Source organism: Buteo buteo, chromosome 2 (genome assembly GCF_964188355.1).
Source record: "Buteo buteo chromosome 2, bButBut1.hap1.1, whole genome shotgun sequence".
Lineage (NCBI taxonomy): Eukaryota > Metazoa > Chordata > Aves > Accipitriformes > Accipitridae > Buteo > Buteo buteo.
The window spans coordinates 18708959-18727160 of NC_134172.1; the positions used below are offsets into that span (position 1 = coordinate 18708959).

The following is an 18202-nucleotide window of genomic DNA, read 5'->3' on the forward strand; positions in this document are numbered from 1 at the left end:
TGCTTTGAAAGTGCAATTTTGAGTTGGGTCTAGATGTTTCCAGTGCTATATAGAACTGTTTTGACTGCCCGCCTTCCTAAGGAGAGCACTAGCTAGAACAACATATCCCAGTTCTGAACTCTAGTGGATCTGCTTGTGCCACTTTCTCCAAGTTAGAGCTGTGTCTCTCTGTACATGGGCCAATTATAAAAAAATAAGTAATTTTTCCTTACCTTTAAGATGAAATACCAGCTAACTAGAAATCTGTTCAAGTTAGGGTGAGTTTGAGAGACCCCTGAGCAGCTGAGGCCCAGGTATGAGTTATAACTATTTACTTGTAAAAGTGATGTTGGTTTGTATTAGAACCTTGAAGATTGAGACTGCTTCTTCACAATGTAGCCAGCAGGCTCTTCTGTACAGCTAAAGCATCCAATGTACACCATTTACTAAACATTAAGAAAGTTCAAGATAAAATACAAAATATTAAGGGATTGATTTATTGAAACATGAATAAATAACAAGGATGGCACATGCCTACATTTGTTTCAGTGGGAAGTTAACAGTTAAGTACCTGCAAGAATGTCTGTACCATCTCTAAAAGGTAGACACCTATATGTAACATGGTTATGAACTGGGGGAGGAGGCACTCCAGCGTGCTTTGTCCTGTCAGAAGACATGCTGCTTCAGGAGGTTGTTTGGTTTTTTTTAAAAGTGACCTTCAAGCTAGAATATCCTTCCTGCATAATCATTTTATGATAAGAAGTCAATCCCTCCAGGACCTTTAAGCTACAGGCACAATGGCTTCAGGCCACTGCAGAACTTCCAGCATAAGCTTAGTTCAAACCTGAGGTTTCAGTACAGCTCATGCCAAAACTCATCTCTGGCACATAAAACCATCCCATTGTTACAGCAGTCTTCAAAGAGGTTCCAACCATTTTATTTTTTAATTCAGCTTTACAGTAAGAAAATCAGAAGAGGGGAAAAGAAACTCTTAAAAAAAAATCCACACTTAACTAAAAATAAGATTAAAATTGTTCTGGTAAAACAAACATTAAATTCTGTGATTACATTTTTATACAGTATAGCTTGTATGAAAAATGTTTTCCAAACTATAAAAGATTTTCAGGAAGGACAAAAAATAACTTTTCTCAAAAATTGTTTGCAATAGGTAGTCCAGGTGAAAATGAAAGCACATCAACAACATGGTGAAATTTCTGGATTCAGATCTTAAACATGGGTTATGTTATCAAGTAATTCTTTATAGCAAATAAATGTCTTATGTCTTAGTTTTCTGTCAAATCTAATTTTAGTTCATTTCCCTTTTCCAGAGATTTAAACAATTTATATATTAACTTATTTTAAAATTAAGTGTAAAGCATGCTTTAGTCAAGCAAACTTCACAAGGTTGTAACTCTATCTGTATATTGGTTAATAAATACCTGGTTTAAAAAAAAAAAAAAAATCGGCACCAAAACTAGCTGAAAAGTTTTGTTTGGAAAGGAAGTAGAAGGGTTAGAGAGAAAGAAATACCAGAACTGGTATTTTTCATGATGTGACTTGGGAAAAGTCCAGATTAGGGCGAGATTAAATCTTATTTTAATTTGACATAAATTGACAACAGAAAATTTGAGTGCACTGAGCTTTTAAAATCTTAGAGATATATTTACAGAGCTAACTTTCATCTCATTTTAAAGCACCTTGTGCCTAAACTACGTATTTCAGTTAAAACAAGCTGTTGTCAACAAGAATACAATCACCAAAAATACAAGGTGCAGCTGCTTCAGATGGATCCCTTGTACCACAAGCTGTTTCCAAACTTGTATTTGACAGTCCCTGTTATTAATGGCTCTAACTTTCAAGACATATATCAATTCCCAAATCTCCTTTACAATCTTAAAAGGCTAAGCGATGGATTCAACTTAATTTCTAACCAATTTACATGGAAATTTGCTCCACCCTGGTTTAGCAGCAGAAGTAACCAGTTGAATTCCTCAGAGCTAAATTATATTTTTCCAACAGCTTACAATGTATTGAATTCATACTTTGTTAGTGCTTTCATCTGATAATATGTAACCCTGTGGAAAAACAGGCAGGGATGTTATGATTGTAATTATTTCTATATTAAAGTGACAGTTTTACATATTTTTCACTTATTCTTTTACAAAGATGATATTCTCTTCATCATCTGACATCAGCAAGACCAGTAATTACTGAAGGCCCATCCAGAAGCACATTCCAAAATAATTAATGTTCATATGGTTTTAAGGATGGAATTAATAAATTCATTTTATTTGTAACCTAGGAGCTGTGAATCATTCAAGTTTCAATAATGTTAGTCCTTAAATGTTTAGCTCAAAGGTAGTACAAAATATTACTGTAACAGAAGGAACATCATCCCAGATTCTGAGATTCTATGAGAATTAGAATTCCTTCACTTTCCAGGGCCATCTTCTCCTAGCAGTCTTTAAGCAAAGTCATGAATTCTCAGTTCAGTTTTCTAGAAGAGGAACCAATAAATTAGTCTAATGTACCTTCACATGACATGATTTTTCATTTGTCTAAATAAACAAATCAATTAGGCTTACATGTGAATGATTTCCAGTCCATTAGAATACAACATTCCTTCAAAATACCTGAAAATTTGCCTTCTGAAGTTACAAAACAATCTGCAAGTTTACAGAACTGGCACAACTTACACTGAGGACTACAAAATATCACTAAATTCTGAACTGCAGACAAAATTCCTCAGAACAGTCCCTGACCACATCAGTCAGTGGTTTGCTGGCTCACAACAGACCAACACTTAGGAGCTGGTTTTCCAGTGAATCTAGAAAACATGCAATCAGAATGTTCTAAAGTTGTGAGCTGAATCTAAACAATTCTCAATTATTATTAAAAATATATTTCTATCTGTGATCTGGTTTTAGATCCCTTAGGATTCAGGTTTTCAAGCTTTCTTCAGTAAAGTCTCCAATATGAGTACCCAGATTTTCAGCATTAAGTTTCCTATAATGGAATTAGACATGTTAAAGACTCAGAAGACCTAAACTAGCCAGAAAGCCATAGAGTAGGGTGCTAAGAGTGAGCTGAGCTACCCCTTCCCAAGCACGTGAGATAAACACAAAGCTGTTGGCTACAGAAGGCCTTTTCTCCACCAGTTCTGTGGAATTTGCTCCACTGTGCAAAAGAGTTCAAGAGTCATGGCTTCACAGCTTCATGATGAGAAAACTTCACAGGGTAGCACAGACCCCTGGTTTCTGCTCCAGGACAGTTTATGTACTTTAAAACCAAAAGTACATGAATATGGTCAATATATGCTCTGTGTACAGCTGCTGCCTAAAAGCTTACACACCTTAACAGAGTACAAGCTGAAACTGGCAATGGGACAACAGAGAAGGACTCTGTTTTGCAATTCAATTTTCTCTCCAAGTGTACTTGATCAACTTCCTACCCAGTGCTAAAGGAGATGGAACTCTGCATGGAAAGGTGATGCAGAAGCAGATAGTCCTTAAATTCTGGCTATGGGTAGACTTCTTCAGAAACAAACAGGAAAGCTGAGGAACACAGAAATTTCTTTAGTTGTTTCTGTTCTTGAAGTTCATCTCATCTTAATACAATCCATGAATGAGAAAACAAAACAAAGACTGTCTGGGATTATGATCTGTGTCTCACAGAGATACTGATATTACCATTATTAGACCATGGTACAAATCCAAATTTGTGGTACAAATACATTTTTAAAAACCTTGTCCTTGATGAAATGGAAATCTCCATTTACCAGTGCACAAAATAAGGAAAATGTGTTTAACTGCTTAAAAGCCTTAGTAGTGAAATCTCTGGTTTCATCAGATAGTGCAAGTTAACACCAATGCTGCTAATGACAGCTCTGAGACAAGGTTCTGCTAGGGAGCTCCCTGGCAGACTTGTAGCCTCTGTGGGTATTGTCTTGTTTACAATACCATGGGCTGGTCCCAGAGGGTGGCAATCAGTGACAGAAGTCTAGCTGGAGGCCAGTAATTAGTGATGTATGCCAGGGGTTGGTACTGTGTCCAGTCCTGTTTAACGTCTTTATTAATAATCTGGATGATGGGGCAGAGTGAACCCTCAGCAAGTTTGTAGATTACACAAAACTGGGAGGAGTGGCTGATATGCCAAGAGTGTGGTGCTGCCATCCAGAGGGACCTCAACAAGATGGGAAAATGGGCTGACAGGAACCTCATGAAGTACAACAAGGGGAAATGCCAAGTCCAGCACCTGGGGAGGAACAACCCCAGTTACAGTTACACCAGTACATGCTGGGGCCTGCACAGCTGGAGAGCAGCTTGGCAGAAAAAGACCTTGGTGTCCACCAGGACCCCCAGTTGAACATGAGCCAGCAATGTGCCCTTGCAGCAAAGAAAGCCAATGGTATTGCAGGCTGCATTATACCTCCTGGCAGGTCAAAGGGGGTGATGATCCTTCCTCTCTGCTCAGCACTGGTGAGGGCACACCTGGAGTGCTGTATCCAGTTCTGGGCTTCCCAGTACAAGAGAGACATGGACATACTGGAGAGAGTCCAGTGAAGGGCCATGAAGATGATTAAGGGACTGGAGCATCTCTCACATGAGGAAAGATGAACACTGGCACAGGTTGCCCAGAGAAGTTGTGGAGTCTCCCTCCTTGGAGATATTCAAAAGCTGTCTGGACATGGTCCTGTGCAACTGGCTCCAGGTTTCCCTGCTTGAGCAGGGATTTGGACCAGATAAGCAGGTGCCTTCCAACCTCAACCATTCTGTGATTCACTGTATGAGAGAAAACTATACCATGAAAACTGTCAAACATTAAAAAGCTAGAAACAATTTAAGCTAATTCTAATAAGATCTACACATATGCAGACTCTCTGCAGACTGACAGAGGAAAAAACTTAAGAGCATACTAAGCTAACAAAGTCAGGTGTGACACTGAAGAAGTAGATAGCAACTAGAGAATATTCACTTGATCTTCTGATGCTTAGACAGTTGAGAAAAGGTAAGATGAGAGTACAACTGTCCTTCAGCTGAAGGAAGTCAAAGTAGACATTACAAAAATATCGTAGTAAGGTGCTGATAATTGTTAAATAAGAAATAGGTGACAGATGGGACTCTGCAAAGTATTTCATAGGAAGAAGTTTTCTCATGGCACAAGGAGACTAGGGAGTCTAGAAGCAGTAAAATGGCTCAAGAGGATATTGGGAGTGAGAGGGTCAAAGAATGTCATGGAGACGCTTCCAAGTTCTCCAGCCTCACCCACTTGCATATGGTCACTGAAATTATTTATCCTGCATCACACTTCACAGATTTAACCTAAATTGCGACATATAAAGCATACCACATATGAAGTCAAATTAACCAATACTTTCTTATGCTGAGAAACTTTCAAGGCAAAGAAAACTATACATGTCTCTTCCTAGAATTCCCAGCTAATGGAAAGCACTCCTACTAGCTTCCAGAATTTCTTGTTGCGGATTTGGCTTGAGTTCTTGGGATAGAAACATGCACCTTCCTATTTTAACCATAGCAAGGACTGTACTATACAATCTGCTTTAGCCTGTTATCTTCAGAGCTATGAGTCACCGATACATAGAGTGGAACATTAAGCAAGACATGTCTTGAAACAAAGAACTCAACGAAACAGGATTTATCAAAGCAATTATTATCAAGCTCCCCATTTTGATACTGACCTGATGTTTCAGATACACTGTCAAAGCCTTATTGAGAGCATATCCTTGCAATCTTCTTACGCATGAAGGCAGTATTTTATATCCTGTCTAAATAACATAATATTCTACAGATTGGTTTAAACAGATGAAATACAGTATATATGCCCTATTGAATGCATGTCTTTACCTTCGCTTTCTTTGAAGATACACATGTACCAACCACTGTGCAATAAACGGCCATACAATAGCAAAAGCTAAAATACCAGGAGAAATTTCAAAGGGCCACCATGATGGTTTCTAAGGAAAACAGAAAAAATTCTAGTCAGCAATGCGTATGCACATATTGAGAAGTATACACGTGGTATTCAATCACTTCAAATGCTACAGTATCAAAAGTAGAAAATACTAGTAAGACCAGAAAAAAAGATTAATCTATCAAATAACTTCTTCAGACACGTTATTTTTTATCTCCTAGTCAAGGGAGAGACCATACAAAAAAGCACATACTAAGAGCTAGATATAAAATATTAATCTCATCTTTTTTCACCATTCTCACTGCTTTTTACAAATAGAAAAAAACAGTATTTTACCTTGACAGAGGAGGCAGGCTGATAATTTGACTGTAGCGTTGCAGATTTTGCCTTTAAATACAAACAAAGGCTATTAAGTATAAAAAAGGAAACTGCAATTAAAATTTTTCTGCTTCACAAAATGAGAATATGAAGTTTTTCATCTTGTGAAGGCTTTGCCATCTGTATATATGACAGTTTAAGGAACAGAACCACCCCCATGCAATCCCTCTTTCACCACTTAAGTTTCCAACTTACCTCTCATGTTTCCATTATTCTTTATAGCATTTTTATCACATCTGTGTGTGTTAAAAAACGCATCAATGTCACTTATTGGACCTCTTTAAGGTTTTTCAAGCCCCACCTGCCCAACTTGTCATTGCAACTTCCTGAACTCTGGTCCAGTCCCAGCAGTTGCAACACAGAGTAGCAATCTCAGCAGCTTAATTTGCATGATTACTTGTTTCAACACTAGTCTATACAAAGGCAAAAATGCACTGGTTTAGTCTGCCCTGAACTACAGCTATAGGCATGTCTAACAGCATAAAGGAAAGAAAATACTCTGTTCCAAGTCTTCTAGGCAATCCAGAAAATGAGAAGTACCAGAAACTTTTCAAGACTACTCCCATGCACTATTGTGGTGCTTTCACAAAAACAAAGCAGTCAGTTTTCTAAGTCTTTCTTAATTTACGTAAATGTGAAACAGAAGCTTCTGTTTCTCTTTAGGTAAGGGTAGCAAGCACAGAATGAACTGCTGGAGAAGAATCTTTTACTATATCTTCATATATTGCTCAGGCAAAAAAAGAAAAATCAATCTGTATCCAAACATCAGATTCTCAAATAGCTGTGACAGAGCGAAGTCATGGTTTTAATAAATTCTTTTCCCTGGCTGCCTTAGATTTGGAGTATGTGCATCCCATAGAATACTGCTTGTACAGCTCTAATTCTCAGGTAGATAAAATATATCAGCAAGTCAAACAAAACCAAACATTTTTAGGTTGCTGCTTCAACTATATTCACAGCATATTCTGTTTTCCCGAATATACAGTATTGCCATTGAAACAGAAGGAAAGAGAAACACCACATTGATAAATATCTACACTTGCTTAAGACTTCTTTTGCCTATCTTGTATACATGATGTGAAATTCCAAGAAAGCTGGATTTCTTCATGGGGAAAGAATGCTAATGAAGAATCAGTCTTCTGCTAACTGAAAAATGGAATTGGAAGTTCTGCCTGCAAATATTTACCACTCTGGAAGATTAAGATAATTTCTCACTTCTTTTGAAAACGGTTTGAGATCTACTGATGAAGAACTTATCTGGGATCATCTATTACTAACATTAACTATAGAATCTCCATATAGCAACTATGTAATGGGTATCAATAACTATGGCTAAGATTAGTCTGATCAGAAATCAATAAAAATAATATTCAGTTAATTTCTAGGTCAAAATGCATGTTTTTGCTCACATGTAGCAGTGTCCTGAATTGTGTTCCTGAGAGTAGGTACCAATAAGAAATTCTAAGCTGGAATAAACTACAGAATATAACTGAAATGTCTTCACAGTTTAAGAAAACATTGCCTGAAATTTTAATCTGAAAGCGTAAAAATATCCAAGGAAATAAAAATTTATCGAATAACTTCAATGAATAATACCTGTGATGCTGTAACTGCCTCCAGCATATGTAACCTCTGAAGGACATTCTGCATGTCTTCTTGCAACCGCATCAGCACTACTGCAATCTGCTCATTGAGGCTACCCCTGGGTCCTCTGTCTGACCCCCAGCGCTCTCCATCGCCTCCACTACCCATCTGTCCACCTTGTGAACCATCTCCTAGAGGCTGAAGTCTATGACCTATTTTGAGGGAATAAAAATAGATACATAAAGCACAGAATGGGCTACCAACTCTACTGGAAGCATTTGATTTGAACAGTTCAGTTTTCTCCCAAACTGAGTGTGGTACTCCTAATCATAGGCTATATTCAGACAGTTCAAAAGCACTGGGAGGTTACTGCAACATCATTTGAGATGTTTCCCTGCAGCCTCAGTGTGACAGTATCATTCAAGGTCCTAGAACTGCATAAACATTTAGCAAAAAATGATTAATTCACATCCAGTCAAGTTCAGCAGTAAATTCTGCCCTAGCAGAAAGTAAGTCAGATCTGTCTTATTATCAAAGGTAGGTGTGTTTTAACTTTGGCACAGTCTCCAACACTCACAACACTGGAATAGAGTGATGAGAAAAGAGAATTGTTTGTAACTTGCAATACTCCTTTAAACTATATGCAGCAAGCCTATTGTATTTCTGCCTGCAAGTAGCAAATGTAAATAAAACAACAAAAAAGAGAAGGGAAGATGGTTAAACTATAATACGTTCTTCATAATAGTTTACAACATAAATGTTATATTTGGATTTTCTTTTTAAATTTTGCATCTGATTACATATAGGTGCCACACAAAAAGGCATGCTATATATAAATAGAATACTTTCTGGCTTTTTATTGTTTAGTTCAAGAAAAATAAACTTTACCCTTGACTTTACAGATCATACCACTGGAATATGGCGCTGCTCCTAGGTGACAGTATTAGAAGTAGACTATTAGAAGTATTACGGAATTAAAAAGAGCAGAGGTCCAACATAAATTGAACTATAAATTGGACTATTATGTGATTAAGAATCATTAAGTTTTAAGAATCATAATAGATAGTATCAGAATCACTCAAAGGTGTGGCTAACACTCCAATTACATAGAAAACAATGTGTCACTGATACCTCTCCAAGATGTTCCATGGTCTCAAATAAGACCACAGAGGTATAAATGCATATGCATCGAAAAATAAATAGATAACTTGTAAAGAAACTCTTCTCATGCACAGACAGGTTTTGAAGATTACATTTCTAAAAAGACAAGTGCCATAAACAGCAGCTGGAGTTTAAGGTAAGCCAAAACAGAAGAAACCAATATACTCAAACAAGATATACATAGCCCAGGAAAATCCTTTTGTAATACTTATTACAAATTAAATAAATACTCTGAAGACAAAACTGACTGCTACCCACTGTAATTAGGATTTTGTTAACTATTTTTAGTGTGAAGGACAGAAGCACCATAGAGCACGACTATCCTACTGGACAATGTTGACAAGTGCTTCTCAGGCACCAGTAACTTATGGCAGTCAGGAGAGTGGGGGACACAAAAGCAGCATGCACAGTACCTCTCCCTCTTCTGACACTGTAGAAATCCGCTTTTTCTCCACCCTTCTTCTCCTTGTGAGGGCCCCCATTACTGGCTTTGCCATCTTCTCCTCCACACTTGACTTCACCTTGTTCTTGAGCTACTCCCTCTACAGTGTTTCCAGGTTGGAGATTCCCATAAGTCATGCAAGTGCGCCTTGGAAAATCCGTATTTTCTAACAGAAGACTGTGATCTACATCCAAGAAATGGGATGAATGCTTTAAAGATCCTTTAGCTGAAGTGATGATCTCCAAGGGCTACAAATTAACATTAGCAAGTAATTAAATTCTGTAAAATGTGACAGTTAACCAATAAAAAGGAAGAAGCATCATCTCTACTTTCACTTTAAGAAAACAGCTTGCCCAGAATTAAGACTTTTCTTTTAACAGGAGCAGTTGTTTTCCTGTAGAATGTGCCTACTATTGTCTAAATGCCCTTTACAGATTGAAAAGGCATTTGAGGCAAATATCCTTGAAACAGTGATACCACTTACTTGGAATTACTTTAGATATTTCCAGCATACAGTAATACTCAGTAATCACTAAAATAGAACATTAAGATCTGAAAATGTTCAGTTTTCCTTTGTAAAATTGGCTTTGCCTCCTAGACAGTGAAGTGGTTCTAACATGGATTTGTGATCCACACTGTCAAAAGTCACGTGCTATTAGCAACCTTGAGTAGGCAGTGTTTACGCTCACAGCAAAGAGATCACGTTGCTTATTATCAACCTGTTCAAAACAGCTTGGCTGTACCCTGTACCTCTCACCAAACAAAAGAAAGTATTCTATCAACTTTGCAGTCAAAATTAGTGGTACTGTAAGAAGATACTAAACATGGATGACATACGTATTGATCAGGTCACAACTACACGTTCTGCAACAGGACTGCCTGAAGGTGGTTCAAGCAACCCTTTGTTCAGTGCAAGGACAAGCACTTGAACAAGCATATGCTGAAGCAGACTAGGGACCTCAGCTAGCTGAAAAATAACTCCATGAAAAAGCCAAACTAACCTAAAGGAGGGGTAAAGAAATGGGAACTGCTGCCAAAACCCCATTTGTCAAATAGCAGTTCATAAACCTGTATCATCAGAACTGAAGGACAGAGTGTTTGCTACAACTTTTCCAATAAAAAGCTGTATTTAATTCTTTAAATTAACCTCTTCTAGTTTGAATTGATCCATCTGTAGTTCTACTTGTACATTTATTTACATATACCTGAACATTTGTTATTTCGTTCAAAACTAGAACTTCCTTCACGCAGGTTGGGAAATTCTGACAAATTATCCACGCGCTTCAATTAAAGAATCTTAAACAAGCTTGAACAATACACAAAGATGATTGGGAAATCACCTAGATAAGACATCTTGCAGCTCTTCTACCAAATCATCTTTCCCAACATGCTTCATTACTGGGTAAAATTTTAATTTGCTAAAAGGAATTCTCTAGATCCTCAAGAAACAGCTAGACAAGAGAATGATGCAATATTAGAGTGCTTACTGGTCTTTCTGATCCCATGCATCATTCACACATTCCTCCCCAGCATCAGGAAACTAGATGTTTGAATATAATCTACCAAGTCTACACTTAAACTGAACCCCTGAAGAAGGTCCAAACCAGTAAGTCAAAAGACTACAGTTAATACAATGAGCAGGAGCACAAATTCAGTCAAAACTAAGCCAGCACAGTTGGTGCCCACCTTATATATGAAAGTCGGGGATGTACATTATGGCCGAGAGTACAAGAGAACCCAGAAATCATTGTCATCTCCCACTTTCTTTAGACCTAGGCCACTTTCAGGCACTGGCCTACAGGCCACCTGCTAAGGCTTACTTTTTATGTATTCTAAGAAACAAATGCAGGATTCATCAGGCCAGAAAATGAGCATGCAAAAAGCTCGTTGTTACAAATATACTCCCTGCTTCTTAGAGATAGCTGGATTCTGGTCCCTACATATGTTAGGAGACCCTAAATTAATTTGGGAACACAGCCCTTAGTTTCTTTGTACTGTTGTTTTTGCTACCTTCCTCTCACATTCACTGAGGGCAAAAATTTCAAGGCTTTTAGACCAGTAGTAACCAAGTTGTAAAAGACTGACAATAAAAAGAACAAAAAACAGCAGTCCAAACAGGAGAAAGGTATGCCTGAGTTACTTCATTCACCTCTGTATGTCCAGGTTCACCAGACAGATAGGAATCTATTTAAAAATAAGCATACCAGTTTCAAAATACACCTAGGAATACTAAGCCCCTACCTCTTCTAGTCCAAGTTGCTCCATAGAGTCACAATAAACTTCACTGTCTGAATCACTGGTTAAGTGCTGAGTTGCTGAGACCTCTTCAATATTCTCTTCATTTGTGCCTGTATGGAAAGGACACATACTTTGTAAATGTGAGCCAATCCTGGCAAAGACTAAAACAATGAGTTAAAATGTTTCAGTGAGCTTCAACTCATCCCCCTTTTACCTATGATTGTCATCCTAAAGTTAGATTCTGAATAAAGAAGTTATATTAATATAGGAATTATATAAAACTTTAACTGTACCTCATATTGGCATTTCTGCATTATAAGTTGATAATTTCAATTTTACCTTGTTCATTCCACTCTCCCTCCTAAGCTCAGTATAAAGCAGTTTTGCCTAAAGTTATCTGTTAGTTTTCAAAAGACATATTTACACTTCAGTTTCAACAAACTGGAGTTTATATGTTCAGTCTTTGAGAATGACAAATAAGATTTTTCATTTCACTACAAACTAGCTTTCAAAGGCAAATAGTATTTGCATAGGTAGTATAATAATTTTAAAAGAAAACAATTGTATTTCTGTGGTTCAGGGCCTCTCTGTCTCTGAATTCATTTCTCTTTCTGTAGGACATCCTGAAAGAGAGCCTTATTTTAAACTGGTATTAAATCTGATTTTTTTTTTTTTTTTGAGTATTCTTTATTCAGGTTTCTAAAACTGAAAAACACCATTGCTAGTCTCTGAATCCCAGGATTAAGCTTTCAGGAAAAGAAGTATTTTCCATGACAAACATGTGCAAATGAAAACGTGGTCTTGCAAGGACAATACCTTGGTGAGCACTGTTATTAGCTATTTCTAGGCTTGGCTCCATTTTCTTTATTTCTTCCTCCAGGTTCAAGCCATTCAGGGCAGATTTGGTCTGGATGCCATTCTGCATATCCGGGATAAAGCTGTCCTTGTAACAGCCATTAGTAACAATACTTTCCAAATCCTTAGCAGCTGCTGATTCTGGTTTCACATTCTTATAGTCTGTAAAAGAACAAGAAAACCTTGCAAATAGAAAGCTACGCACCTAATAGCTCAAAGCCTATTTCTTTAAGTAGCTAACTTTCTAATGGACTGTATGTACAATGTGTCTGCAGAACAAAATATATAAATGCTCCTAGATTCACATTCACAGGGATTGTGCTGTTCTTGTAATAAGTGTAAATATAAAATTTAATTTGCATAAAGAGCAGATGATATTTAAAACATAAGTAAGCAAATCCAAAGTAAGTCTCTCTCATAAATTAAATAATAATCCTAATGTCCTTGGAGGAAAAACCTGTATAGAATTTTAAATATGTAATTTCATTCGGTTTTCACTTGATGCTGGTACTTCTCAAAACTTTATGGACCCCCTCAACAAATCTCACTGAAAGTTCTGTTTTATTTTCTCTGGAAAAAGAAAAGCGATTTCAATGACACTGTTACAGCCCATGTAGCCATTCACAGCTCCTACAAACAGCACTGGCAACAAAACCTAAAACAATACAGGGTATAGACTTTTAGCTAACCTACCAACAGAACTTTCTAGCCAAGTCAAAAATTGTATGGCATAGTTCACAAATTTGTACTAGTTCTGAATCTTATAACCCAGGTTGCGATGCTGCCATTTTTTACCACACATCCATGGGTATTTGCATCTAGTTCTCCTGAAATACAGCATTCACGATCCTTTGGGATTTTCTGCCACTTAGGTGGTTAAGAATAACTTTGGAAGAGACAATGATCCAAGTGCAGAAAACATACCCTTTCCATTTAGCTGCAGTTCTTTTTCTTCCTCTTCACGAAGCCCTTCTTCTTCTGATTCTGCTCCACTATCACTACTTTCAGCTTTCCCATTCACAGCCTTTATGTTTGGAGTGGAATTCATGACATTACTAAGGTCTAAGAAAAAATTCGAAGAGGAAAAAAAAAAAGTATTTTAAAAGAAACAAACATACAATCCCCCCCCCCCTCAAACTATTAGTCATAGTTCTACAGAAGTATTTCCATATTAGAAGATGTACCAAATAATGCCATCTTTACTTCTGTAAGCTCTTCCTTAACTGGTTTAATGTCTCTCTCCTGTGGCTCACCACAGAGTGCGTGACTACTGGTAAAGAGATTCTCAATGATTCTGAGGAAGCCTACTGGAAAGAGACAGCAGGCCACTTTTACTACCAAGTCTCAAACAAAGACTATTACCCATATTTATGGTATAGCTGCAGTAATTTTTTATCTAGGACTAATGTGGCTATGTCCTTTTAAACCTAGAAGTCAGCATTTTTATAAAAGTTCCCTTTTAGCCTGAAATGCTTCAAAACTCCTCTCAACTCAAAGGCAAATTTTAAAACATTCTATCCAATTACATGAGCAACTGGATTCTCACATAAAGAGGTAAATACAATATCCCGTGCATCTTCTCCTGCAATGATTTAAGCAGATCCAAAATGTGGTAAGACAACTCAAGTTTATACAGATCTTTATCTGGCAAAGGGCATACAGAAATAAATTCTCTGATTTCAGTGAAAAAGATGATGGAATAAATACACTGAGCATTTGTTTGCATGTCCAATTACATAAATATTTTTTTAAAATATCTTAAAATAGACAAAGTAACTGCTAAATCCTCGTTTTCCATATCTTTGATCACTCCAAGAATCACAGTTTACTCTGTACAAAGAATTGTGAGGTAAAGGTCCTTTAAAAATATGGAGAATTTAAGGGACAATTATACCACCTCCTGTAAAAATATATGGTTAAATACATCCTTATGATAATTTAAACCTCCTGTGTTAGGATGGAGTGATTAAGGTACAAATTGGAGACAGTTTCTGTGAGACACTTGCACATTTTACATGTTGACTCCAAGGCTGAAGTCTGCCTGTTGTAATTGTCACCACAGCATTCCATTTGCATAATTTTTACATTCCTTTGTCAGAACCTTGAAAGATTAATTCTTACATTTTAGGCTTAACCTTAAACAGCAAAATAATAACCAATTATAACAGAGTTGCCAAACCAGCTCAGCTACTTTCTTTGCTGCATGGTAATTTAGAGCTAAGGGTTTTCTGCTTTAATCTTGCGATGAAGAGCCTTCCCACATTCCTCTAGTTTCAAAGCTTATCCATAGTGCTTTAAAAAAAAAGGGGGGGGGGGGGGGGGAATGGGACGGTGGGACAGGGGGACAACAAAATAACCTAATTTCTTGTATAGAAATAATGAATATGTTAAATATGCTGTTCACCTTAGTTTTACTGCAAGGCAAGGTTTCTGTGGGCACCCTGCATCACTGTTTTGGATTGATTTAATCCAACCTTTTATCTGAAGACTAAAAACACGCAACACTTCTTTACTGTAAAAAGAAAACTGGAAAAGCTACAGTCTGTCTTGTAGACTACAAGAACATAAGTGATTACATGCTCATTTTCTCCTCACTGAACACCTCTAATTTGCAAGGAAATTTGTTTCACAAAAAAAAAATCCCAACATATTCCCAGTTTATTTCTCATAAGCATGTTGCATTTATTGTGAAACCCAACTCTCAAGATGTTTTTCTGAGAAGCAGCAGTGCGAGGAGGATAAGATAGCAGCAGATATCACAGCATGATCATTAAGCACAGGCACAGCTCCCTAGGCATGGCAAGGCAGGCATCACCCTTCCCTTTAAAACAAAAAGGAGGTGGGGGCACAACTATCCACGTGTCCTACCCAGTTGTGGGAGTAAACAGGAAAGACAAGACTAGGAGGAACATTTAGCTGTGAAGGATGGCAAATTAAAACTGTAAAGCTTCTCAGTCTACCAGAAATAGTGTAAAAAGCCCCAGCTATACCATAAGCTTTTTTCCTTAAGTTTACTTTTTTTCTTTTTTAAGGGAAGGTCTTTGAATATTCAGGCATGTTCTCTCTTCACTTAATTTCAGTAAGGAAATTATTCATTTGAGAAAACTTGTAAATGATACATTACATGTATTTAAATAGAGGTGGAACTGAGGGAAAGTATCAACAGTAAGAGATTTACGGTATCATGCCATGGGACACCTGAATAACTGAAATCCATCAGGATCATATTTCTTCCACAAAGTCACTCTTAGCAACAGTGCTCCTGAAGACCGTAAAGAGGCATTGCTTTGACACCAACTGAAGAACACAGCATTGTGCAGAGTTTTGGCCACTTGAAATACCACACTTAATTGTGTACTTGTCATCAGAACCCTTAACACTGCTATCCTCCTCAGGTCCATCCCCAGTTGCTTTTACTACATGGTAAAACCACGGTTTGCTGCCGTCCCCCTTGTTACTCTGAGTATCTGCTAAGAAACCAGCAATGATGTTGATAGGGTTAAAGACTAAACAGAGCCAACTACCAGTGACTTCTGCAGTCTTTGTTGGTAGATTAATGGCTACTTCCTGAGGAACATATCTTTTAATACAAATTATAAGAGTCAAGCAAGCAAGTCAAGACCTTATTTGCTTTGTGCTAATCCCACCCATTCCCCATCCCCTTATTCTTTCTGTTTACCTTCTTCAACTGCAGGCAAAATGTTAGTAGTTTTTTCTGTTGCCCTGATTTAGATACTATAGAATGCCTCTTAGTTTATTATTTTCATCTCACTGCCTACAACACCAAACTGAGATTTGTGATGGAGTACTGGAAAGCTGTACTGCTCTGTAGCTGCACAAGGAGTTATATTCAACTGTAAAAGCCTGGATTGTTTTTTTTTTAATGCTATATAGTAAAAGCTGTGTTAACAGTAACAACATGCAAACAGAAGGAAGAAGAATTTAGCAAAAGAAAATGGCAAGATGGAAAGGATGTGAAGAATAGACACACAGCCTCTCTACAAGCTTTCAGTAGATGTTTATTTTCTTGTGCCAGCTCTATTAAGAGATTTCCCAAGAGCAATTCTAAATATATTTCTTTAAAGGCAGCACTACAATTCTTCTCAATGATCTGTATAACAGGGTAACGTTTCTCAGAAATATATATTTGATTTCTAACTCCCCCCATATTTCAAGGCAATTTTTGTTACCCAGATGGGAGTTAGGAGCTTAAATGCCTGTGTGGATCTGCCCCAGCTCGAGGGTCATTTTACAAAGAAAACCTAGCCTAGCAGGTTTTTCTCAGATGCCTTGTATTTTTGGTTTTCTGAACAGGCACATAATTCTTATACAAAATCAACATGCACTGCTGGAGCTGTACTGATGGTTGGCTCAGCACAACACAATATCCGCACACAAGTCCTACAGCCTCTTTCGTTCTTTGCAAATACCAGTAATCAGGAAACGGTCTACAACAGCAGGTGAAACATCAAAAAACATTTAACTAGCTGTGTACACCCTCATCATTTAATAAAAATGATGTGCTTTTCTAAAATACCATAACTTTACTATCTGTTCAATAGCAGCAAAATCTTAGCCACCAAAAGATTATTTCACAATCTACACTTACATCACCTTATATAAGGACTTCCTTGCACTCCTGCATTTAAGTAAATTCAAGCTCTGTCAAAATTTAAGTCTCAGAGAGACCTATTTGCTCTACAAAATTGTTTTGATAATCAGGTAACTAGAATTCTTTTCTTGCTATCACAACCTGATGTTTCATGCTTACTGATACTGATCCAAGTAGGCTCCCTGCTTCAATTCCAAGTTTATGCAACTACGTTGTGCCATTTCAGACATTGGAATAGGCTGCCCAGGGAAATGGTTGAGTCACCATCCCTGGAGGTATTCAAAAAGCGAGTAGACAGGGTACTTCAGGACATGGTTTAGTGGGCATGGTTGATGGTTGGACTCAATGATCTTGAAGGTCTTTTCCAACCTAAATGATTCTGTGATTCTATTTCCAATACACTCAGTTACACAAATCTCCACCTCGTTTTTGAAATGGATGTATCCCAATTCTGCAAGGAGTTCATTGCAAGGAGTGATCACAGTGAGAAAGGAGGGGTACATGCAAGCATCTGGGAGCAATAAGCTCTTCAGTTAGAGGAACGAGAGTTTCTATACCCTCATTTCCTTCCATTCTCTTTAATATAGCACACTACAAAGAAAATTTCCAGGGGCCCAGCCTGCTCTGTAACATCTGTTCTACAGTACTCAAATGAGCTGCCGTCACAAATAAAAAGATATTTTAGAAAGGTCTGTCAAAAATAGAGACAGAAAAATATAAAATACCTTACTTTAACTACCACTGTTTTATCACTTTTAAGGGCATTAAGTGTAAGTTCTCTGAAAAATGTATTCCCTAAGCACACAGATTGTGGCAGCCAGATCTTCTTCTATACAGTTTTCCTTTTTTGTTATTTAGTCTTCATAAACTTTACTATAACAGAGAAAAAGAAGCCTCTCCTCCTTTTTATTTTTCTTTTAATATACTCCAAAAGACTACAGCCTTGTTTTCTCAGCATTCTCTCCGCGCATGTACTTTTCAAGCTGTTACACTCAAAGAGATGCCACTGTATTTCAAAAAAC

General features: G+C 37.4%; 1 protein-coding gene across 4 annotated transcripts in view; it reads right to left on the reverse strand.

The window, feature by feature from the left end:
* Positions 1-453: 453 nt before the first annotated feature.
* Positions 454-18202, reverse strand: part of ACBD5 (acyl-CoA binding domain containing 5) — a 31663-nt gene continuing 13914 nt past the window's right edge. For 3 of the 4 annotated variants that reach the window (XM_075047111.1, XM_075047135.1, XM_075047126.1), the window contains 8 exons: positions 13493-13630; positions 12530-12730; positions 11717-11823; positions 9447-9723; positions 7885-8084; positions 6247-6297; positions 5844-5953; positions 454-5764 (listed from right to left, as the gene is read on the reverse strand). In XM_075047111.1, coding sequence (XP_074903212.1) covers positions 5734-5764; positions 5844-5953; positions 6247-6297; positions 7885-8084; positions 9447-9723; positions 11717-11823; positions 12530-12730; positions 13493-13630 — 1115 coding nt within the window. In that variant the 3' untranslated portion in view covers positions 454-5733. The remainder of the gene's footprint in view (positions 5765-5843; positions 5954-6246; positions 6298-7884; positions 8085-9446; positions 9724-11716; positions 11824-12529; positions 12731-13492; positions 13631-18202) is intronic. The other variant, XM_075047118.1, reaches the window with a different exon arrangement.